The following is a 13,259-nucleotide window of genomic DNA, read 5'->3' on the forward strand; positions in this document are numbered from 1 at the left end:
ATGAAAAAGTCATATACGGCCAAAAAGAGCAATTACATGATGTAAAAATATTCAAGGCTTTTATTTTGAAATTTTCAGTATGCTTAATTTCAAAGTTCCAAACTAATCCCATGTGTAACATTGCTTTGGATGAAAAAGTCACATAAAGCCAAAAACAGCAATTACCTGATGTAAAAATATTCAAGGCTTTTATTTTGAAATTATTATTATGCTCCATTTTAAAGTTCCGAACTAATCCCATGTGTAACAGTGCTTTGGATAAAAAAGTCACATAAAGCCAAAAACAGCAATTACATGATGTAAAAATATTCAAGGCTTTTATTTTGAAATTATTATTATGCTCCATTTTAAAGTTCCAAACTAATCCCATGTGTAACAGTTACTGAGTTAAATCAGTTATATACAGCCCATAGCAGCAGTAGTTCTAAAGGCCAGTTCTCAGTCCTGATCTGTTTCAACTGAGGATAGATAGAACTACAGCGATGCGTATTCGTAGTCCAAATCAGCAGCCAATAGCCTCTTGAGTTCCGTTGCTATGGCAAATAATGGTCTCAGCAGGTGTGAGCTGTGAGCTCTGAGCTCTCAAACACACAAGTGTGTTTGAGCAAACACACTTTACTGAAAAAAAGCATTGGAAACAAATCCTTCTTGTTCGGGAACCGTAATACATATTCGAAAAGCGTTTCGAGCGTATGACAGTTCAATGTGTCTTCTGCGATAGTCCCGAGATTCATATCTGTACCTCACTCAGAGCATTTACAGCGATGAGAGAAAGAAATGTTGTGCCCAGATATGAACCGAGATGGGCTGTCACTCTAATTTGAAGAAAAATGAGAAACTTTGGGTCGCTTAGAGGCAAATTGTGGACAAACCGTAACTGGTATCGACGAGCCGTCTTCACTTTCGAAGAGATCACAGACGTATCTACAAAATGAAATTTGAATGGCATTTCTACGTGAATTAGTGACGACACAGAAAATCCTCAAAAATAGGGTATTTCCAGGATTTTTCCCATTGAGTTATAATGGGGTTTTTTTCGTAGTTTTTTGCGAATTATGTCGCCACGTTAAGCCCAAATCCCACCAGAAGTAATAGCAACAATGGCGTGAATTTTCTGCACGTTTTGATACCTCATTTGTAGGTGTGCACCCAGCGGTATGAGCCGCATTAACGGTTACGGAAGAAAAATAAAGAACTATAATAATAAAGAGACGCTTGTTGGGTGTAGAGTAATAGGTTCCTGCCATTGCTTTGCATGGCAGGCCCCAATAATAATAAAGAAACTTTTCTTGGGAGAATAGCAATAGGTTCCTGCCATTGCTTTGCATGGCAGGCCCCAATTACTCTCAAATTCAATTTATTGGGGTGGGTGTTACCTTTTTAAAATGTCCAATATTAAATATTTTTTACTGAGTCTACACAATAATATAAGTGGTAAAATAACAAAATGAAAACAAGATAAACAGGGAGCGCCAAATTGTTGAACAAAACTGTTTCAAGGTTTTAAAGTTAGAGTATTTGCCAAAATCTACGTTATTGATTGTATTTCCAGAAGTCTTTGAACGCAGCTCTTTAACTTGTTGCTCCACGCTTCCTCCTTTTCCTTCTCCTCCTCCTCCTCTTGCTGCCCGCTGTGTCTATTTCAGCTGCAGCTCTGCGGCTCCACTTCTCACTGTCTGACTAAACGGGGAGAAGATATGGCGAACCGGGTCATCGTGTACGGAGGGAGAGGCGCTCTGGGCTCAAAGTGTGTCCAGCATTTTAAATCTAAGGGATGGGTAAGTGTTGGTGGCTAACGCTAGCTGCATGCTAACGTCCGGCTCTACTGAGTCCAAAGCTAACGGTGAATATCTGTTTTTATTTTGTCTGTGTTTGTGGAGCAGTGGGTCGCCAGCGTCGACATTGCTGCTAATGAGGAGGCGAATGAAAACGTAATTGTGAAGTTGACGGAATCTTTCACCGAGCAGGCAGGACAGGTGAGCTGCAGCCAGGTGTCATTCGCTGCTCTGTCTCCCTAAATGTGTCTTAGCAAGAAGCTGAGAACGTTACGAACCTAAGCTAAAGTGTTACATTAATGTGTATCCATGAGACCACATGAGTTTGTGCATGTTGTAATCAATTAGTTATGCATTTCTTTGAAAATATGTTGAAGTGTTGCGTTCAAGTCGCATTACAAAATGAAGACTTTTTCTACTTTGGTGATTTTGCTGTTTGTAAAGTTTAGTAAGATTAGTAAGTAAATTCAAGCATGTTTTTTACAAATGTATAACATTTTTTTAACAGTTTATCAAATGAATCGTACTAGTTGAATTCAAATCAATTTATGTCGCACCATGTCACCACAAGTATCATCTCATGGAATTTTCCAAGACAATTTTGATTTATTTTTTTATGCACAAATACAAATTCATTTACCATCTGAGTCAGTTGCACCAGTTCATCAGGAGGAATGGGCCAAAGGTCCAGCAAACTATTGTGAAGAGCTTGTAGAAAATGTTCAGCCCAAGCAGCAAGGGAAAATACAATACAGTCCAATTTAATCTCAGACAATGAAGAAAAGAAGATAAAGATTGTGAATTTTTATAGCATATATAAACATTTGTCTTCTATTGTAGATGGCGCTCGGCTGAATGTGGACCAATCCCATTGGCCCCCATTTTAATTTCTTGAAAGTCAAACCTGCATTGACGCTAATCGATAACATTTGCTTATTTTTTAAATTTTTTTATTTATTTGAGATGTGCTGCAAGATTTGCTTATAAATTGTCTATACAGTTATGGGCGTGACTGTCTTGGTGTATGCTTGGGACATGTCCACTGCATTCCCTCACCTGCACTCACACTTTCTCAGCTGTTATAACTGTTTAGTAGTAACCAACCAGAGCCAAAAGGGAAAAACGTTTTTTCTAAACAATTAAGCTTGTCAACAAGAATACTAATGTTGTTACCCGTTTTATATCACTTGCTAGTTGGTTAATACCAGGAATAAACCCAATTATCTCTTATTTCTTTACAGAAATTGCTCAGTGTTGCTTTCCACATATTTAAAAGAAATCTTTGTCACAGTAGAGAGAATAAAGAGTCAGGGAGGAGAAAGTAGACCAGAGGCCAGCAGCAGGACGATGATGCAGGGTCTTCTCAGGTAATTATAACTTTATGAGGAAAAAGAGAAGGAAAGGGAAGGCTACAAGCAGCAATTTTAATCTTTTTGTAAGACCGTCTTATGGCAAAATTAAGCTTAAGTTGTTTTTTTTACCTTTGTCCACAACCTTTTGAAAACGTAGTCTTGGGCCACATCAAGCTAAAAAAAAAAACATACCAACATCGTGACTGCATGTCCCAGTAAGCATAGCCGCACAAATACAAATACAGTGTACACCCCCATTCACCATACAGTGTTCACAGATTCACTTATTTGCAGAATTCCCTGAGGAATATAACCCCAAATTATTTGCAGAACATTTCCCCACTCAGATTTTTTCATAGAGCATATTTAAAATGTTTGAAACACATTGCAGCTTCTGAAGCTGAAATGTATAGGCACAGTGCTGCCCCACTGGCTGGCGTTTGCAAAGCTCCCAATACAGGAACATCATTTATTTCTCTTGGCGCTGATTGGTTGTAACTCTAGTCAGTGGCAAGAATAAGGAAGACCATAGATCAGGGGTGTCAAACTCCAGTCCTCAAGGGCCGGTGTCCTCCAACTTTTAGGTGTGCCTCTGCTGCACCACACCTGAATAGAATAATTAGGTCATTAGCAAGGCTGGGAGAACTGATCTACACAAGGAGGAGGTCATTAAGCCATTTCATTCCAGTGTTTTGTACCTGTGGCACATCTAAAAACTGTAGGACAGCGGCCCTCGAGGACTGGAGTTTGACACCTGTGCCATAGATAATGGCTTCTGTGGTCCTGCCAAGACATTTTCCACTGTGCTGATAAGGCACATTAAGATATATTTGTTGTTTGCACTAACAATAATATAAGCAGTTATAAGCATTTTTAGGGGGGGTTTAAGTATTTGTGTATTTCTGCAATAAGTGGGCAGTTGTGGACCAGGAGCCCACTGTACTGGTCGTAATAAAAGAAACATACTGTACCCAGTTTTAAATAAGGTTCTTCAGGATACCAGTCACATAAATAAATATGATGCATTTATTTTTTTAAGTCACTTAACTGCCCACATTTGCATTTCACCATGTTCTAAAGTTTCTGATACTCTCAGGAACAGACAGAGGGGGAAATGGTAAAATAACTTTTCCAACAGCAGAGTCAGTCTTTTGGGTTTTCAGATGTCATTAATTGGACTTGATGGGTTTTCACCAAAAAAAACCTAACTCATCATAATAGGATATTTTTTTTCATGACAAACAATACAATAAATGCCCATCCTTTGTTCCCTGCATCTGTTTTAATTTATTAATAACCTGGCGGCACCATTCTGAAATCCTGAAACACTTCAGTGAAGCTTCATCATGATGGTAAATGTGAATCCTGTTTCTGATCTTTGCTTTGTTGTTGTGCTGAAGCGATAAGCTTCCATCTGCAGAGCGAACAGAATCATTGCTGACATTTAAATGCCATTCAGCTGGTGTGCGAGCCCGGCGGATTCATGAAAAGCGTTTTTATATGCAGGTGACGGCAGATGTGGCCCAGCTGCTGGGGGAAAGCAAAGTGGATGCCATCCTGTGTGTGGCAGGCGGATGGGCTGGAGGGAACTGCAGTTCCAAAGGTCAGAGTTCAAACCTTTTATTTGTTTTAACATTAATCATCAGCCAACCTTTCTTCAGTTTTAATGGCTGCATTTAAAGTCTTGTGAAACACTTTGAATTTTAGTTTAACTGGAAAAAAGATGTAAATTGCAAATGAGATGATGCTCAGTTCTTTGAAGTTTTATTCAGCTGCTTAATTACCTGCATTTATTACCAGCACTAGAATTCAAAATTAAAGTCCCTGGAAAGTGAGATAAGATAACCAACATTATTATCAAATGAATGACAACTAAACATCGGAACAAATTGCGTGTCGTCTATTTGGTAAACTTCAGATTCATATTGTGTCTATGCAACCAAATGTCTTCCTGTTAAAGTTTGAACTTTATGCTTGAACTTTAAAAAAATCTATTTTAAGTTTGTGCAGTCTAATATTTTCTGTTACTGTCCTTCAGATTTTTTCAAGAACTCTGATTTGATGTGGAAACAAAGCGTGTGGACGTCAACCATCTCCAGCCACCTCGCCGCTCGCCATCTGAAATCTGGGGGTCTGCTTACCTTGGCAGGAGCAAAAGCAGCTCAATCAGGCACTGGAGGTGGGAGACACTTTTATTGCTTTCATCGTAAAAAAGTGGTGACCTGGTTTGTTTGTGCAACACATCAAAGAACCAAGCTTTGTCCAGGAAACTTAAGAAGAGAAGAAGGAAAGGTTAACCCTGGAATAATCAGTTAAAAGGAAATGTAGTGAAAAACAAATTTCTATACATATTTATATTTGACACTTTTATAACATAAGCATTTTTCAAAATTAAATGGGTAGGAAGCTGTTGAGCTGCACAGAATATTTATTATCTAAAGTGTTTTTACTTTGAACTCAAAGCAGAAAGGCATTATTTATTCCTAATTATATAGTTATTTATTCAAAGTCATAGTGTTGTAGCAGTATCCACCAATATTATTACATATTTTCTCAATATGACATATTTTTAATTAAAACTGAAAGTTTCATTTCAATTTACTTTAGTGTTTCAGTTGCCTCATGTATCAGTGATTGTTTTTATCTTTATGGTGCGACATCAGTCCAGTTGATCTGCCTCTGAGCCGACCGGAGAGCCTTCGGTCTGGAGGGGTTATGTCTTCTCCAAATCCAACATTAGCTGTTCAGAGCTCCAGGTCAGCACTCCCCTCTGAGCTGAGCATTCATTGGCTGCTGGTTTAAGGAGGAGCATGACTCAGCAGTATTGGCTTGCATGGATGGATTGTGTTAGCCACACTGAAACCAACAAAGGCTTTTTTAAAATTTCTTTAAAATGTACAAAAAAACTGTACTTATCGAGGTTATAATCACATTTTCTTCCAAGTTGTTTTGATCAAACGCACTGAATTATTTGTCTGCTTATCCTGATCCCACAAAGAGACACATTAAGGAGGACTAAATGTTCTGAATTTAACTTTGAGTTAGTTTTCTTCTAACAATAAACTGTAAAAAGCAAAAGAGGGAGTTTTAGAAAATACACTTTTAAAACTTCAAACCTTGAGAGCCACTGTCTGAATTTTGTTGATTCGTTTTTGCTCCAATGCTTTAATCGAATGCAAAACCTGGCTGCAATCTAAGGAAATAAAATTACAGTTTGTGGTTATTGAGGATTGGAGTTTCTGAACTTCAACTGCTGCTGGCCATAAACAAGGTTACAGTGAGGCTGCTTCAGAGGCTAAATGAATTAAACTGGATGGGCCCCTATTGGTATTGGAACACTGTCAAACACGGGTCACATGTCTGGACCCAGAGGCGAAACCTCTGCTTCCTGTGCAGATGAAAGCAGGAAAACGACCACATTGCTGATACTGCTGACCTCTACTTTTTTGAATTGGTTTAGATTTTTCTCTTTTGGGGAAAACAAAAGCTCTAAAGAAAAGTTATGCAGCCGCCCCTGGTTCCTATTGGTCAGTGGTTTGTAAGCCTGTCAGGATGGTTGAGGGGGGTAGCAGATGCTTGACATTCCTGTTTAGAGGTTGTGAGAAGAGGCACTGACAAGTTCCAGATGCGGAGGATTAAAAAAAAAGAACAAAAAGACAAACCTTAACAGATTTAATTTTGTTTGGTTTAAAATATGTTTTTTTATTAGCGTAACAGATGAGCATTATGTAGTATTTGTATTACCTACAGCCACATTATACAGCCAACAGAGAAACTCAGTTGATTTTTATGCCACCAATTGGACACCCTTTCTTTTGTACATAACTATTTCTCCATTAAAATACTAATTCAACAGAAGCACAATTTGACCTCTTCATAAAGCTTGTCAGCAGAGAGAATCATGAGGTCCTTCTTAGAGCATTGTCATTTGTGTCTGGTGTGAGGATCTGCTTCAATGAGACTCTGTCCAAGTAGCTACATATTAGGTCATGTAGCTAGTTCCACGTAAAAATATAGGTTCATAACAGTTCATAAATGCTTGATCTGTAATCTTCAGGTATGGTGGGCTACGGCATGGCCAAAGCTGCCATCCACCAACTGTGTCAGAGTCTGGCAGCAAAGAACAGCGGCATGCCGGCAGGAGCGGCAGCTGTTGCTATCCTACCGTAAGTACTGAAACAAAACTGATCAGCATACTTTAAGCCAAAAAGGTTTATTTTTTATTTATTTTCATTTATTTTTTTTGTGCATAATATCTACACTAACAACAGATGGTCAATGCTAAAAAATATAATTTACAGAGAAAATAAACTCTGGATGTTAGAACATTAAATCAGTGGAACTGCTATTCATATCTGGTAATGTGGTGCAACAGAATAATATCCAAAGATTTTAAATATTATTTTTATGAGATATTTCTAATATTTCCATGTCATGGTTAAAGCTGTTTGCCTAACAATCTGTTATTATGGTTGATTGATTCTGTACTTATTTGGACACAGATGTTGTGTGGATAGATCGATGTAGGTGTGCTGGAAAATAAGCTGTGCCACTTACTCTGTGCTATGTTGGATGTTGAAGTGTGAAAATGAGACAAAAGATAATTAAGGATGCTAATATCAGCTCACGGATCTGATTATACAGATGATCTGCTATTGATGAATGAGCAGCACAGATCATAACAGTACTATTTACTTGAAGCAAGTCATTGTGAGAATAGTCCTTTTAGGGGTGGATCTGGTTCCTGCTCTCTCTTTGGTTGTATTTTATTCTCCCACCCTGAGGCCACACAGGCTTCAGCATTTAGTCACATCTGTTTAGCATTAGCTATGACTTGCATGTTTTCTATAGCCCCCTTTTTATTATTTGTTGCAACATTTGTTGACTTTTATATTCTAGAATCATTCAAAAGTGTTAGTTTCTCTGAGATGCTTCTTTTTAATCCTAGTTTGATCTCTTTTAGCGGACGAAAAGAACCAGCTAACAAAAAGGCTAAACTCCGCTGTTTCTTTCATACCTTCTCTGTTTAAAGACTTTACATATTTATATTGGTACTGGATAATAAATTGACTTTTGGATTGTGAATATTTAGTTTTTGAAAAATCAGGATTTTTTTTTTCTCCCCATCAATACCTGTAGTTCCATCGAGTGATGTCAGCGCTCCCCTGGTTGTCATCTTGTTTGACTAATATGCTTTACAACTTCTATTTCTTTGAACTTTGCATATTAGGGCCAGGCTATAATTTATTATTTTTATTATTTTTATTACAAGAAAAAAGTTTTAATATTACGGGAATACAGTTGTAATATTAGGAGAATGAAATGGATCATTCTTAAAAAATAACATATTTAAAATGAGGAATGTTTTTTTACAGATAAGAAAATTTGATCAGCATCAAATTAATTTCAGCAGCAGGAAAATTGAGCAAACCACTGAGTCGGTTTAGATAACCACATGGACTAAACTGCTCATGTCGGATCTTGATAACACTAGAAGCTTTTTGCTCATTAAAATGGCTTTTTTCTCTATTTTAAGATGTTCTTCTGGTAAAATTGTCTTTTATTCTGCTAATATGACCATTTTGTTGCAATTAAACAAAAATTCTTGTAGTCTGGCCCTAATACTCCATCATTCAACTCACAGAAGAGATGATTGAAAAAAAAAGGTACTTTTTGAAAACATTTTCTGTCATTTGTAATTTCTTTTTTTTAGAAAAAAAATCCATTAAATCAGATCTGGTATTTTTATGTAAAATTGCACATGTTAAGTGGGTACCATAACATGTGTAGGAAAGCTGAACTACCTCTCCTCTAACCTGACTTTAAAACATGTCCTGTGGTTGTATGCAGCTCACACACACGGCGCTGACTTGAGAACCTGACACTCCTGAACACTGTATGATATTTATGTGTGGAGATGCTGCCAGCGCCGTTTCCTCTCTGCTGCTCTGATGCAGCTGCTCACCCTGACTGTTATCTGGCTTCATTTGGCAGCGTTACCTTGGATACACCGATGAACAGGAAGTTCATGCCTGATGCAGACTACAGCTCGTGGACGCCGCTGGAATACATTGCAGAGTAGGTACCAGACAGGCTGGGTTTTTATTTTACAGTTGGTATGTGTGTATGTTTCTTTAAAGGTTGATTAGATTCAAAGTTGCTCCATTTGGTGTCAAAGAAATATGAAACTTTTTCTAGAATTATGAAGCATCAGAAAGAAAGCTCAGTTTTAATTCCAGAGTTTTCTTCCTTTTTACACCTTCTCCATGTTACCTTGACTTCAAACGTTCTCCTCTGCTGGATGTTTGTCTGAGTTTGGAATATAAAGTTCTTAATGAGCAACGTGACCATTGATTTCCATAGAAATTATTAAAAAGCCTGCATGATCAAACTAAGATGAAAAGAGTAGACATTATTCGACCTGCAGAAAAGCCTCCATCTTTAAACCTGTGATATTATTCAGGTTCAGCTTGGCTCCTTTGTATGGCTTTGATGTCGGTGGCCCCTGCTGCTGACAGCTCAAACATGGCCTCATGTGTCTGATTCATATTCTGTTGCATCAGGGCAGCTGGGGGCACAAAAATGTAATTTCTTCCTGCTTGTTCAGTGTTAGCCCCAGAGGTTCTTCAAGACTTGGGGACAATTGTTTTGATTTTGTGTTCAGCTGTGATAGTTTAAATCTCAAACATTTTCTGTGATCTGACATCAATAGCTACCTGAGTGCAGCTCAAAATATTCCTGTTACACACAAACATGACTGCATACAAACAGGGAATTACAATTTCATATAAAGATCTGAGTTACATCAAGGCTTTAGAAAAGTACTAGTTCCTATACAGACTTCTTCTCTTTACTGTTTCTTCACCTTTGTGTGTTTCAGACCATCAAACAAATGTTAGTATTAAACAAAAATACTGTTAGATTAATAATAACCCAAGTGAGCTTACTGTGATGAGACAATGTCTCTGGCAGAGGAAAAAATTCTGATTCCATCTATTACAGCAAGTAGTGAATGTCCTGAATCACTCTGCCTCCAGCATGTTTGACTTCAGGTATAATTTTCTTTTTCTAAAGTGGTTTTAGTTTTACTCACAAATTTACTGGTATGGTCATTTTTCAGCAATAAGTGTTTACACTGCATCCACAGGCCATGCCCTGCACAACAATCTGGCAAAATTGTAACAATCTTATTTTTTCCGGACGACAGAACAACTTTAAAATCAATCTACAAAGATCACAACACACCACCAGGAAAATGCATGAGCACAACATCCGTATTTTAAAAGAACTCACCAAGACGGCATTTTCTCAAAATCCTTGCAACATTAATAAATATATGGGCATATTTAAACATATTCTGTCAAAATGCATCATTTATTGCTATGCATACACACATAATACAAACAAAACATTTTATTCTGAAACCTATAAAGTCAATTACCATATTTTGTATGACAGCACCCTTCCTTTGTATCACTGCAATCTCACATGCATCTCAGAACACTTGCAGCAGAACCACATGCAGTATAAATGCAGGCTTAGAGATCACCTTTTTTTTCTCCTTTTTATTTCTGTTTTTTGGAAAAATTCAGCATGTCTGACAGAAATTGTAAACAAACATCCTCCCCTATGACATAACACCGCAGTTCTGTTATATAACAGATTGCGCCTCATCTATTAAATATCTTTGTAATGGAGATTCCATAAATAAATCCTACCAAATAACTCCAAATCAAATTGGTCTGTAATGTTGTTACAGACCAATGTTGGTGCAGAACATCACAACATAATTTTATGCAATGCATTAAAATCAGAATGTAATTCTCTTCTATTTGTTTACAGCAACTGAGAGCAATGTTCTTATGAATTTCATTATCCCTCTGTTGATTGAATGCTAAACTTGAATGTTAGCTGTGGAGGGAGTTAAACTGTTTAGAGGAAGGGCAGAAATAAACCGTCAGAGTACATGATTTCCTCCCGTTTTCATTAAGATTATGATTGTGAGTAAAATGTACACAATTCTGACTAAATGTCATGTTTGGTTTTGGATGTGGGGAGGTGTAAGGGGTGATCTGTGTTGAGCAAAGGGAGATTAGATTGGATTGGATTCACTTTGATAATCTCTGAGGAAACAGATGATGGTCTGTCCAGGACCAAAATAGAACCAATCTCCATGACCGGAGATGACGCAGGAAAGTGTTGATCTACTGTTGCCTCTGGTCACATTTCACCGATAACATCTGAGAACAGTTATTTATTTAACACCATTTTCCAGCCAAAATTTGCTGTTGTGTGATAAATCATTTGTATATTGTAACTGCAAAGGCGCCTTAAGCAGCCTGTCTGTTCTGGAACAATCATCACTTATCTCAGTCATCATTTGTGGCGATCTGGTTGTTTTTTTATGGTGAATTCAGTGATCATGTGGGAAAATTGGATTTTTATTTTACGACTGGCTGGTCGGCGATCAGGGCCAGTCAAGTGTAAAATGACCAAATTGTGGTCCCCGGCAGATTTATTTTTCCATCGCTAAATAATGTATATGTGTACAAATTCACTTATGTAAGCACAATATGAAAACTGATGAAAATGTGCACTTTAGAACAAACCATGTAAAATAAATTCATGGGAAAAGTAGGCTATAACAAAATTAGATTCAATTATTTTTGTGTCAAACTTTTCAGAAATTTCAAGAAATTGCATGTTGAAAGGAGGATATCTAATAATAACCAAACATGCAATTCATAAGTGATTGTTTTGGTGCCTTGACTGCTCCAGCAAACTCTTATTTTTTTATTGTTTATTTATTTTCCTGCAGAATGTTCTTTGGCTGGGCCACAGGGGAGAACCGACCCGCTTCAGGAAGCCTGATGCAGCTTCTGACCTCCGGAGGAGAAACTCAGGCTGTGGCCGCTCAGTAGAGGACAGGGCAGAATTGTGGAGGTGGTGTTGGGGTTGGTAGCGCAGGGAGAGAGGTAACAAGGACAGGGTGGATGCTGAAATGAGGAGCAGCAGCACAATAACTGCAGACAGAAGAGCAGGAAGACAATGTGAGGGCATAATGAGGAGAGAAAATGACACAATAGATGGCCTCATGGGTTTAATGTGAAGGAAGGGATGGGAGGGGGCTTCCTTTGCAAATACAGTCACACAGCGCCATCTACTGTTCTTCTGTAACAGGCGATCCAACTGTATTAATCTGCAGTAATGGAAAGGCAGTGTTGACCAATGAACCATCAATACTTAATCAGAGTATTCAATTTCATTTAGAGGAGCAGTGATGTGAAATTGTGCTAAATTAGATATATTACATTATTACATAGTCATATACTTGAGGCTCATTTGGCTGGGTGAGGGGGTGGAGGACATCTGTGAAGTCTTACTGTTCGGATTTTAACTGCAACGGATGTCAAAACAGTTTTAAAATGCTGAAAATTCAGGAGAATTTCACTATAATCCCCAGTCTCTTTTAAATGTGTGTGTTCTTGTCTTTCCACCGTCAGATGTGAGGTGTGTGGAGCCTTTAGCTCACTCTTCACTGTAAATCCTGTCCGCCAGACAAACTCAACGTAAGCCGCCGTCTGCTTCCAGATGAACAATACCTGTAAAAGTGGAGTGGCCTTATTTTCTATGTAGCTTTTGAGATTCAAAGTGTCCCTTATGTCATTGGTGGAAAAGGTGCTCTGATCCGCTTGTGAGTTTTCTAAGTGTTGTCTTGTAACTGTGAAAATTCACAATAAACTGGTTAAAAACTTCTAATTCTTTCTCAGAAACATTTTTTTGTAGGTCTTTGAACAAAAGAGATTTTATGACTCGCATCTGTTTTCACACGAATCTCTATAAGGTAATAATATGGTACTTGTCAAAAAGCCGGTCCCAGAAAAGTAAATTTAAAAAATGACACCATAAAAAAATGCTAGTCCCTGGGAAGTTGTATAAAACGCCTTTAAAATAAATTATTTTTACTGCAGTAGCATAAACTATCCACGTGGATTTATTCAGGGGTGAGAAATGAATCTCGCATTATGAAGCATTTGTTTTAAACTGAAATTGATGTGACGGTTTTTGATGCCTGTTCGAATCCTTTTGAATGACTAAATGATTTTTATGTATATTCTACATTAGGTAGTTG

At 37.7% G+C, this 13,259-nt stretch overlaps 1 protein-coding gene across 1 annotated transcript; it reads left to right on the forward strand.

Annotated features, from left to right (window-relative positions):
* Window positions 1-1,604: 1,604 nt before the first annotated feature.
* On the forward strand, window positions 1,605-12,886 carry qdpr (quinoid dihydropteridine reductase). The gene is made up of 7 exons (XM_005800603.3): window positions 1,605-1,778; window positions 1,884-1,976; window positions 4,634-4,730; window positions 5,166-5,306; window positions 7,185-7,293; window positions 9,122-9,205; window positions 11,946-12,886. Exons 1-7 carry the CDS (start codon window positions 1,698-1,700, stop codon window positions 12,046-12,048), a joined length of 708 nt encoding a protein of 235 aa, XP_005800660.1. The 5' UTR covers window positions 1,605-1,697; the 3' UTR covers window positions 12,049-12,886.
* The last annotated feature ends 373 nt before the right edge of the window (window positions 12,887-13,259 follow it).

Source organism: Xiphophorus maculatus, chromosome 23 (genome assembly GCF_002775205.1).
Source record: "Xiphophorus maculatus strain JP 163 A chromosome 23, X_maculatus-5.0-male, whole genome shotgun sequence".
In the NCBI taxonomy this organism is placed as follows: Eukaryota; Metazoa; Chordata; class Actinopteri; order Cyprinodontiformes; family Poeciliidae; genus Xiphophorus; species Xiphophorus maculatus.